We start from the raw sequence: 12,001 nt of genomic DNA, 5'->3' as shown, positions 1-12,001 counted from the left end.
AGGGGAGGGCACTAGTGGGAAGGTAAAGGGGGTGACTATGGTTGTTATATTTTATATACATGTATGAATTTGGAACATTGAAGCCTGTCCAAGTCATTTTAGGAAGAGGAAGGGGGGAAGAGGGAAAATAATGGAGGAGATGAACCAAACCCGGATATATTATATGTATATATGGAAATGTCATAATGAAGCCCCTGTACAACTATTATGTACTAATAAAAATGTTAAAAATCAGCTCTAAAATGGAAATTAAATAGTAGTTGTATGGTTTTCTGGCTAATGACCTGTCCAAAGAGGTAGGGGAAGCACTTATGCATGGCCACCGTTACTCTTTATCTGTTTAGTCACCTATCAATAGTTGCTCTTGTAGAATATTATTAAGGAACAGCATTGCTTTAAAAAAAATCAATGCTTTATAATTAGGACACATTTTAAATGATGAAGACCTGAAGTGACCATGTGTACATTATCTCAGAGAAGACTTTCCAGTAGCCCTATCCCACCCCGCCACTCTGTCAATGCCTGCTGTTATTTCCTCCACAACACGTCACACAGCTGAAGTGACCTTGTTTATTGGTTTACTTGCATAAGGATTGCCTTTTCCACTTAGAGTGTAAGCTCCCTGAGGACAGGACCCTTGTCTATTGTTTTTCAGTATGTCCCTAGCATCTAGAATATGGAAAATATGGGATAAAGATTTACTGAATACATGAATTAACCATGGACGTTTTCAAGGTAGCAGTCCTAAACTTCAAGAGTCATAGTATATTTTCATGGTCATTTCCAATGAGACTTAATAAATAATAAAAACCTAGCTGTGCCAGGCACACAGTTTGAAATAGGAAATATAGTAGAAAGAAGAGAGATGTGATTTTTTTTTCCCACTGTATTTCAGTCTATTGGATAGAATTTAAGCAAATGAACAAAAAATATAGCACCCTCATTAAGAAGAAAAGGCTAATTTTCAACTCTTGGAAGGAGTTGAAAATTCCTATAGGAGACTCCTATAGATAGGAGTCTATAACCCATCTACTGACCTCCATAGAAATAAGGACCTTTATTGTAGCTGTAGAGAGTATCCTTACAAAAAAAATGATAGATACCTACATCACAGACCTCAGATACCATACATATTGTTGGGTCTTTTAGAACAATTCTGGAATTGTAGAGATATTTTGCTTGCCTTTCTGGACTCTATTTTTCCAAAAGAGCTCAGTTGTACTTTGACTATGCCCTCTGATTTGAAAAACCAGAAATTCACCTATCTGTAAGTTCTCCAGGTATCTTCTAGGCCTCTGGCTGACTCAAATTTCACAAGGAGATTAAATGACATGGGATTTAGCTGTTTTTGTTGGAGATTCTTATAAGCAGTTGTGGCCTCTTTCATTTGGTTTGTGTGCAGCAGGGAAAGTGTTTTATTGTGATGATTTCAGCTCGTGGCTGGGAGTGTATGAAGGACAGATGTGGAGAAGTACGAAATGAGGAAAATGCCTGTCACTGCTCTGAGGACTGCTTGGCCAGGGGAGACTGCTGTACCAATTATCAAATGATCTGCAAAGGTACACGTTTTTAGATTATTTTGAGATTTTACAGAATAAAAAGTGGAGATTCTCCAAGAGATCCTAGGTGCTATGGGTATAACACTTTGGACATGGGTTTTGGAGGAAGGAAGGAGTTGTACTTGTAATTGTGTCCTTTCTTAGTTTTGTTACCTCACATTTCACAGATCTGAACTAACAGAGATAAAGCAACATTGCAAAATTAGATAGAACCCTAAAGTGAAGAGATTTCTCAACTTTCTGTCTTTCCTTGAGGTCAGGTTTTTTAGAAGCAGAGGCAAAGCAGGAGTTTGGTACATGGAATTTACTGAGGGAATGCTTTGTAGGAAAACCATGTGAACAGGGGAAATAGGATGAGAAAGTGGGTTTTGGGGAGTTGTAAGCAAAGATGTGGTCTCAGGTAAAATCTCACCTTAGCCTGCTCTACTGATGGCTCTGAAAAGTAAATACCAGAGTTGCTGCTCTGGAGACAACTGGTTAAGGCTTCGGTACTTAGTGGGTGTAAGTGGTTCACCCAGGGGTTGGCGATGGCCTAGGGATGGGGATGCCTGTTGGCAAAGATGATAAGGCACCAACAGCTCCTATTATTCATGTATGTCATTGATTTTGTATGGTTGATAGTTGAATACTGGATTTTTATTTTAATAGCAATCAATAAACTACAGCAATATAAAAGATATGGCTCCTGTCTTTAAGGAGTTTAAGGTCTCATATTAATCACTTATAGATGTTACTAGATATACCCATGAATCTTTATAGCTTGTAAGCCACTTCTTAGTTTCTAGTTAAATCTTTTTTCTTATCACTGACATGAAATATGTAAGAAGAGTTTCTGTTAAACGATTTTAGGGAAGGGCTGAGGATACAGTTCAGTGGTAGAGTGCTTATCTAGCATGTGCAAGGCCCTGGGTTCCATGCCCAGCCCTGCAAACCAAACCAAACCAACAAAACGCCCAAGATTTCAGGGATAAAGTAAGTCATGTGGAATATATGAGGTGTTTAGTTGTGTCAAACAGGTATTATGTTAATGAATTTGTAAAATTTCCCCTATCTAACTAATTATTGTGTTGTAAATTTCCCCTACTCTATTCTGTTTTTATTTTTAGAATAAAATTAATAAGAATTTCCTTTTAAAGTTTCCTATGCAGTAAGCATACCATTAAGCATAGAGGCTATGAAAAGAAAAAAATAAGGAGAAAGAAGACAAGTCTTAGGTATCACTGGTCATTGAATCACTAAACACTAAAGCAGCTTTGTTGGTTTCATGTTTTACTTCCAGAACTTTTGTGAGACCCACTTGGCTATTCTGGGTTACTACATGTTTGGTAAAACATCCCTGTTTTAACAGGAAGCTTACCTTGTTGCCCAATAGTTTGACTCTTGTTCACCATGCTCTATACATGAATCTGGGTACTTTACAAAAAATGAGGTTTGTTTGGTTCATAGTTTTAGAAGATCAGGTGGCCCATCTGTTTGTCCTCTGGTGAGGGCTTTCTAGCTATATCACAACATGGCAGATCACATCACAATGATGGGAGCATGTGTAGAGAGGGATTCAGGGGAGCTACAGGCTCCCTGACAACAACCCATTCTTGTGGGCACTAATTCAGTCCTATGAGACCTGCATTCATCTCTTCTGAGGTCAGTGCTTTCATGGCCCAATTGTTTCTTCCAGGCTGCACCTCCTAGAGGTTCCACAACCTCAGTACCTCCACGCCAGACACCAAGCTTCTACCCTGTGAACATCTGGGAAACAAACCATGGCAGAAATACACTTTTTCCCCTTAAATCTGAGCCCTTTTCTGTTCTCTGTTCTTCATAGGGATATCTCAGGAAAGATGTAGGCTTATGCTGTCAGATCTTGGTATAAGATAAGAGTGAAAGCATCAGTTTTTTTCATTTATAAATTCAAGGCTATAGACAGATCCATTGACAAATAATCTCTATTGCAATTTTCCATCTCTTGTCTCGTCCCTGTATATTATAAGCTTTTCTCCCCATCTAAAGGGAAGTTGTGTCATGTTCTCTATGGCTTTGAGATCCTCAGTGGCAGAGAAAAGAATGTTCCATCTAATGACCAAACAGTTTATTTCTGGAGGGACACAAACATGAAATTTTGTTCACTGACGCCACTGGTTTTTTTAATCTACAAACCATTTAGACTCTGAAGGCTCAAATAAACACCACATGAGGTTATTAAGTCTTAGCTTTCCCACCATGTACGGGTGTACTTTGAAAGCCAAACCAGACATTGGACTTTATTTCAGAAATCCTTTTTAGCTGGTGCCCCATAAACAAGTATCAAACAGGACACAGATCCTGAACTTGTGTGCGTCCAGGCTCTGGGAGACATTTTTAATTAAATTTCACAACCAGTGTCCCCACTTTTCCTTGTAGGAGAATCACATTGGGTAGATGATGACTGTGAAGAGATAAAGGTCCCTGAATGCCCAGCAGGGTAAGCATGCTCAATAAATATTATGAAATTTTACATACCAGTTGATAAATTGTCACAGAGGATGGATGCACCAATGGTTATAAACAATGTACAACTCAAATTCTGTTCTACAAACTTGTTAGTACTCACAGATAATTTACCAGTCAAAAACAATCTTGAAGTGTCGATATATATATTTTTTCTTTTCAACTTTCTCATATCACTGGTATTGGAGTCTGAATATCCACTTTGCCCTAGATGAGGATTTTAGAAAGTGCATCTAATGATAGAGATATTTCTGGCAGTGATTTATTTTGCAGTATTTCCCACTGGAGTTCTGTTTTCACTCATTTTGGGGAGTGGGGAGGGAAATGGAAGATACTGCAGAAACCTATGGTCCACTAAAGCCCTACCTTGCTGGGGGACAGCCACACAGAGTGATACTCTCCAGCTCGAGTGTAGCTGGCATCAGGTACTTACGGTGCCTTCCAGGAAAGTGCTGAGACTTCATGGACCTTTAAAATGTTTGGCAGGAAATAAAATTTTCAACAAATGTGTTTGGTCTTTAAAGATATTTTTGTTTTAGGCAGCTGAACCTGGGACATACTGTTTTTTCTTTTGATGGTACCAGAGTTTGAACTCAGGGTCTTGGGCTTACTGGGTAGGCACTCTACCTCTTGAGCCACTCTGCCAGCCTTTTTGCATTAGTTATTTTTGAAATAGGATCTCTCTTTATGCATTGGCTGGCCTGGACTGCAACCCTCAATGTTGTGCTTCCCCATGTCGTTGAAATGACTGACACATGGCACCCAGTCATTTTTTGAAATGGGTTTTCATGAACTTTTGGCCTGCCCTGGACTCGCCTCGAACTGTGATATTCTTAATCTCTGCCTCCTGAGTAGCTAGGATTACAGGTGTGGCCACAGGGCTCAGGTTGGGACACAAAATTTAAGTGTTTAGATAATGATAATAGCAACCCCTTCTGTAGCATGTTCTGAGTGCTTTATATGTCACACATTATCGATTGCTTGGCTTCAAATAAACACAAACCTATACTTGCTTAATTAGATTCAAACTGCTAGAGATAATTCTGCAAGTTTTAGTATTCTCGAGTCTGATGAATCAACTGCATCTGTAGAATATAAGAAGGGCCCTGGTAGATGAATGGTTTAGGCCTTTGTCAATTTTTTTTTTTTTTAGAGATTGTCATAATTTAAAATTATTTTTTCTGGGTGCTGGTGGCTCGCGCCTGTAATCCTAGCTATTCAGGAGGCAGAGATCAAGAGGATTACAGTTTAAAACCAGCCCAGGCAAATAGTTCATGAGACCCTATCTTGAAAAAAAACCCTTCACATAAAAGAGCTGGTGGAGTGGCTTAAGGTGTAGGCTCTGAGTTCAAACCCCAGTACCACAAAAAATTATTTTGCAATTAAATGTAAAGGACTATTTTATAAGTGCTTAAAGCGCTACTGCTATTAGTGTCATATTCATTCATTCATGTGTACTAATAAATGTTTATTGAAGTCTTACCCTGAGTCCACAAAATAGCAAGATGAATAAGACACAAAGTGGGTTTGGCATTAGGAAGGAAGGAAACATTAACAGATCCTTGCAATTGATGTATAATGACGTATATATAAATGATGAAAGGGTATAAGTTAATACATTAAGGGAACTCAGAGGTATGAACCACTAGATTATAGAAAAGGAAACTTTGGGAGCTGGATTTTAAAGAATGAACAGTTTTTCAAGTGGCAAATGAGAGAATGTATATTTCAGGCATATATATATATATATATATATATATATATATATATATATATATATAATAGTATGTAATAGCTGTATTTGTACAGTCAGAGGCTACCCTGGAGGGAGTACATTAAGGGGAATCTGGAGTCAAGTCCATGTGGCCATTTGTGACTGGTCACTTAGCTCTGAACTTTAGTTGCCTCAAATGTTCTGTGGCTGGAAGCATAGGCTTGTTTAGCCATCTTCCCTGAAAGATTCTCCCTGGAAATTATTGACCCAGTTATTGAGAATGACCTGACACAGTGGAAACTGTGGCAATAACTTTTCTGAGGCTTACGTGCTCTGCTTCAGGTTTGCGCGCCCTCCGTTAATCATCTTCTCCGTGGATGGGTTCCGTGCCTCATACATGAAGAAAAGCGGCAAGGTCATGCCTAACATCGAAAAGCTTCGTAAGTAACTTCTCTACTCCACGTCCTCATCTGAAATCCAGGGGCGTCCCAGTGTCTTTGCTTTCGAGCCACTGTTTTCAATGGATTTCATTATGAGAAATACAAAAATGAGTTACGTGTCTTTGATTGTTTCTAAAATGGATTTTAGATGAAGCGATTCCTATTGGTTTTCTTATCCTAATAGCTAACATTCTACTTCCAGGGTCCTGTGGCACACATTCTCCCTACATGAGGCCCGTGTACCCCACAAAAACCTTCCCTAACTTATACACTTTGGCCACCGTAAGTGTTTTTTTCTCAAATGATACATAGTCAAAAGTTTGATTTAGTCCTGGAATGACTTGGAAGGGGAGCTTTTAAAAAAATATGCTCAAAGAAAATCTTTCTGCATTCCTGCTTATCTGTGCCAATTGTTCACAGCAAATGCTTTTTACGACTTTGTGGGTGACTGAACTGCATTACAATGTCAAAACTAAAGCCTTTTGAGGTGCCAGGTGTCTGCTTGGCCACATGTTAAACTTTTCTCAAATACCCAATAGTCTGTCATTTATTTTCTGAACTTGCAACTAAGAACATTGTTTTTGGGCTGTTACGTTTTAATTTTCAGGTACTCCAAATTTTTCCTTACTTTTTTCTTTAAAATACAATTTACTTATTAATTTTTGTTTGGGTAAGTTTTTGCTGTGTAATTAGCTGTGATTCATGTTTGCTCAGGCAGACACACAATAAAGGCTTTGTCATAGATGATTTTGGAAATTGAATATTATTATAAAATCTGTGATAAGAAAATTTGTAACAGAACTCATATAGGTAGACTACTGTAGTGTTTCAGTAATAAACTTGGTTTTCTACAAAGGGTCTGTATCCAGAATCCCACGGAATTGTAGGCAATTCAATGTACGATCCTGTATTTGATGCTACTTTCCATCTTCGAGGGCGAGAGAAATTTAATCATAGATGGTGGGGAGGTCAACCGGTAAGTTTTGCATTTTGTGTGGCTGAGTGTGTTTGTGCATTAAAGCATTGGGTCCCTAAATTTGTTACCAGAGAAAAAGATATATATATATATATATATATATATATATATATATATATAAAATTTCCTCATACTTGGCAATGTTTCTGTCTTTGAGGTTTTATACACACACACATATGCAAACGTATATAAAGTATATGTCCATATGAATATATATATTTCTGTATGTCTATAGATAATATATTTATATTGTATATACTTGTGTGGACATATACATGTATATACATACACGTGTGTGTCTATGCACATATTTGTGTGTCTGTGAAGTTATGCTTATGAAAGTGTGAGAAGATGTTTTTCACTAGGATGATGGATGTGGACACGGTGCTGTGGGTTAAATTTCAGAAGCATTTTGAAGAAGGAATACATAGAATTTTATTGATCTATCAGATTTGGGGATATGATGAAAAAGAAAAATGACTGATTATGACTTCTCTGATATTTTGGCCCAGGGCCATAAATAAACAGAAGTGGGATAACTTGTTGGAAAAAAAAAGGAACTCACTGCAACCCACAGTAAATCCGTGAATTCTTTTATTCCATAATTTCATAATCCATGAATTATTTTATGATTTTTGAAAATCATAAAAGTTAAATAGAAGTAGAATCCTACCTTAATACTGAAGATAGCAAATGAATACTTTGAAAGAAATCCTTCTGTACTTCAGATCAAATGGCTGGGCAGAACACTGTTAAGGGTTGTAGGAGGCTTTTGACTAGTGGTTTTTTCCTGTAGCAGTGTATGGTTAGGCGACTAGCTTTGGTCAGACATGAACAAAGCAATGACATAATGCAGTGTGGATTCTGACTGTGCAGAACTGGGCTCAAGTGCACAAGCTCCAGGCCAGAAGGGTGAGAATCACGGCTGGAGCATACTCCGTTGCACACAGTCAACCAGACTTGTAGGAAGTGAATGAGAAATGGCTCCATCTCATGCAAGCTCTGATGGAGGTCATGGCTCCCTGGAGCTCTGTTCAGGGAAGGTGGCTAGGAGACCTCTGTCTGCTAAAGTGGGAGAGGTGGGCATCTGCACTCATCCCGTACATGATCTTGAACTTGGAAAGGCTTGCTCTAATGTGTGGACAGAATGGGGATTATAAATAGGAAACTCTTTTTGGGGATATCACCTTTTGAGAAAGGTCACTTGTATCAAAATGTTTATATTGCTTAATAGGTAAATCACTGTGCAAGGATAAATGTGAGTTTTTTTCATTTTTTAAAAAGAAACATTAAAGACATCCTGTGTGTCTGCAGAAAAGTCTCTTTACAATAGACTTTCTGATTTTGCTGTCTTTATTCAGGCCAGACTCCCAGAAGTCTATGATGACCTAGGTTGTGATCATAGTGAAATTTGTTGACAGGCTGGATTTCACCAAGTTTACGATAGAAAAATGTTTTATGAGTAACTAACACGACAGATACTTGAGTTCCACCAGGCCGTTGCCAGTTGGTCTTTGTGATAATTTTATCATGGAAGTCAACTTTCCTGAGTAACCACAAAGGATATAGAGATAAATAGTAGGTCTATCTAATTGAATCACCTTACACTTGGTGTTGACATAGGCTCCCTCTGGGTTAGCATGACTCATAGCAGAAGAGTCCATGCATTCATTAACTCTGCACACACAGCTGAGGGAAGGCTGTTAACTTGTCCGTGAAGCAAAGTCTGTTTCAGCTCTGTTGGCCTGATTCCTCACCAACTCTCAAAGTTGACACATTTGACCAAGTTTCTTAATGCCCACCAAGATTTGTGGTAGAACTGATTTGTGTTTCTAATATCTTTATCAAGGTGGGCATCATTCAGTTCTAAGGACTATCATAGCAATAACTTAAATACCCATTTTATTGAAATCTGTCCTATGAGAAGGACATATAGACAGATAGTGTAAGAAACTAGAGCCTAAGTGTAAGAGTATATGCTTTAAGTACTATAAGAAAGGAGTAATAAATCTTCCTCAAGCATTTATAGAAACCTCTCAGAGGCTTGCACATTTCCAAAATCACCAATGAAAAATTAATTGGAGTAAAGAAAATATTTATAAAAATCTTAGACTGGTAATTAAATTAAATCCAATTTATTTTTACTTAATGATGAAACCATGCAAAACATTTTGCCAAGTAATATAAAGGGCCAGATTAAATGGTGAATAAGAGGCATTTTTTATCCTGTTTAAAATCCAGTAGATGAGATGAGGCATTTGTACAGTGTTCATATGAAATTTTAATTTTTTTGTTTTTTGGTTTTGAGACAGAGTTTTGCTCTGTAGCCCAGGCTGGGCTGCAATTCACTCTCTTCCTGTCTCCACCTCCTGAGTGCTGGGATTACTGCACCCAACTTCATCTAAAATTTTGAATCTCACTACTAGGCTTCCAAAAATAATATCTATAGCTTATTTTTGTCTTTTTAAAACCCTGATGTAGACACTTCAGCAAATCTAGTCTGCTTTTGTTAATCTTCAGAATGTGCTACCAGAAGTTGTCACTCACTGTATGGCTTTGCATATCTCACAAATATTCTAACGGAGTTGCTTAAGTGTGTTTCTTTGAAAATTCTCTTGGGTATAGTTCTGCAATTTCATTTTTTAAAAATCTTTGCTTACTCTATTTTTTTTCCTCCTTTTATTTTATCATTTTTACACTTACTTACATGTGTATACTAAGCTTGTTCCACCTTCCCCCTCACCCCTTCCTTCCTCCCCTCCTTCCCCCACTTCTGGGCAGAACCTGTTCCTCTTGTTCTTCGATTTTGTTGAAGAGAAAACATAGAAGATAATAAAAAAGAAATATTGTTATTACTAGTTTTAGTTCTGCAATTTCAGATGGAAAATTCAGTAGAGTGGTTGGTTCCCTGTTCATTTTAAGTCTGAACTGTCAGCCCTGTAAAGAATGGCACTCCAAAGGACTGACAAAATGTAGAGAATTGAGCAAAAAGTCTAATTCCCCATCATGATTCAAGTCCTCCAAAGTCTAAGTTCCTGGGTGTCTTTAAGAAAAACAGAGAGAGGTGTCATTGTCATTTCTTAAGTTGCTTGGCCTGGAATTGCTTCCTGTCTCTAATGGTGGGCAATGACATCCTAGTGAATTAACCACAGTGTCAAAATGGAAGAAGATGGCATGTTCATGACAGAGACCGCAAAGAGAGGAAGATTGACAGAGTGGGGTGAAGTTCCAAGCCTAAGGGCTTTATTATCCTGGTGGGGGAGGCTTTGCTTTCTGTTCAGGAAAATTTTGCCTTTTCTTTAGTCTGTTGCTTTTGCCATATACTACTAGAGATCCATAGTTGTTTTTCTCTTTGTTCTGTATCTTTTCTGTTTTTGCTGCTGTTTCTGGAGATTGAACCCAGGTCAGGGTGGTGGTGGTGGAGGGTGCAGGCTGAGCATGTGTTCTAGCACTGAGCCACACCCCCAGCCCTCTTTGTCCTCTATCTTAATGTATTTAGGATGAGCTCAGCTCTCTTGCAAGCCTTAAGGTACTTTGTTGAGATGAGTTTCTTTGCCTGCTAGTCAATTATCTTCCAAATTCAGTTGAAGTATGTGTTCCCAGAAGCCTTCCCAAAGCTCTTTCTGCCCTGCCTCAGCTAACTGAACCTTTTGTTGTTCATATATATTTTTTTCTACCATACATCTATCTGATCACCTCCCTTTGACACTGGGTATTTACATGTCTCCTTTATCCTGTGGGTCCTGTGGGGATAGGGACTGACTTATTTATCTCTAATCTGAATACCTAACCCAGAGCCTGGTACATTTAGATGCTCCACTACTTGGTTTTGGGTTGAGCTGCGCTACACTTTCTTCTGAGGCCGGGTTTTACCTGTGCTTCCCCTAGGGTAGATCATCCTTAAGAACATCTTAGTCTTGGCATCTCCATGGCCATGGGTCTATCACTCACCTGCCCTGGCTATAAGCACCTGCACAGCAGCACAACGGTCCATGGTATGTTCTGCTGCACCCTAACTCTGGAGTCCTTAGTGTCTCCTGACCCTCAGTCACCCATTTGCTTCTGCGATGTTGGGACCCCTCTGGTCTCTCAGAATTCTGTGATTTTGAATGCAAAGGAAAATTTCTTTGCAAAGAACTGTTAAAATGACTAAAATAGCAATATATGTTTTTTAAAAATATTTTTTGCCTATTTTCTTTTTCAAAGCTTCTGTTCTTGTCCCATACCTAATACATTATTTAATTTTAAAAGACACCTAATTTCACATTGAAATCCCTGGTTCCATAGGGAAGCTCAATATATTCCTGGTAACATAAAAAGAAGATACAATATGATTCCCATTTTTGGCATTTCAAACTGTGACATCTAGGGCACAGATGTTGAAAGTTGGGCCCCCAGATAAAAAAAGAGCAATGGGAGAATTACTGGGATTAAAGGCAGGAAGCCCAAACTCTGTGTTTTCTTAGCTTATTTTTTAGTTTTTTTTTTTAAACAATCTGTGAGGAAATTGATACTTGCATTCAAGTTCAGAGAAATCATAACTCACATTTCTTTGAAATAATAAGGAGCCAGGAAGCTTCTTTCTTTTTTTATAGCTCTGTATGGCTGTTTTCAGTTTTATTCTTTTGCACCATTTTAGTGCCTTTTTTCTCTTGGTGACTTCTTCACTGAACTTCTGAGCCCTAACATGTAGCATACACATGTGTGATCTGTAAAGAAACCTTTACAGCAGCACAGGGCATGGTGGATAAACTTTCTTTGTGTTTTAATCTTGCATCATTTGCTGAACCTTGACAGATCAGCTGTCTCAAGAATGCTAGGATTCTTT

General features: G+C 38.3%; 1 protein-coding gene across 9 annotated transcripts in view; it reads left to right on the top strand.

Moving 5' to 3' along the window:
- Enpp2 (ectonucleotide pyrophosphatase/phosphodiesterase 2) overlaps nucleotides 1-12,001 on the top strand; it is a 104,742-nt gene that overhangs the window by 39,724 nt on the left and 53,017 nt on the right. For all 9 annotated transcript variants that reach the window (XM_074069116.1, XM_074069118.1, XM_074069115.1 and 6 more), the window contains exons 4-8: nucleotides 1,434-1,559; nucleotides 3,957-4,017; nucleotides 6,100-6,197; nucleotides 6,400-6,479; nucleotides 7,054-7,173. In XM_074069116.1, coding sequence (XP_073925217.1) covers nucleotides 1,434-1,559; nucleotides 3,957-4,017; nucleotides 6,100-6,197; nucleotides 6,400-6,479; nucleotides 7,054-7,173 — 485 coding nt within the window. The remainder of the gene's footprint in view (nucleotides 1-1,433; nucleotides 1,560-3,956; nucleotides 4,018-6,099; nucleotides 6,198-6,399; nucleotides 6,480-7,053; nucleotides 7,174-12,001) is intronic.

This window comes from Castor canadensis, chromosome 3, assembly GCF_047511655.1.
Source record: "Castor canadensis chromosome 3, mCasCan1.hap1v2, whole genome shotgun sequence".
In the NCBI taxonomy this organism is placed as follows: domain Eukaryota; kingdom Metazoa; phylum Chordata; class Mammalia; order Rodentia; family Castoridae; genus Castor; species Castor canadensis.
Note: the sequence above shows the minus strand (reverse complement) of the source record. Positions and strands in the feature narration are given on the sequence as shown.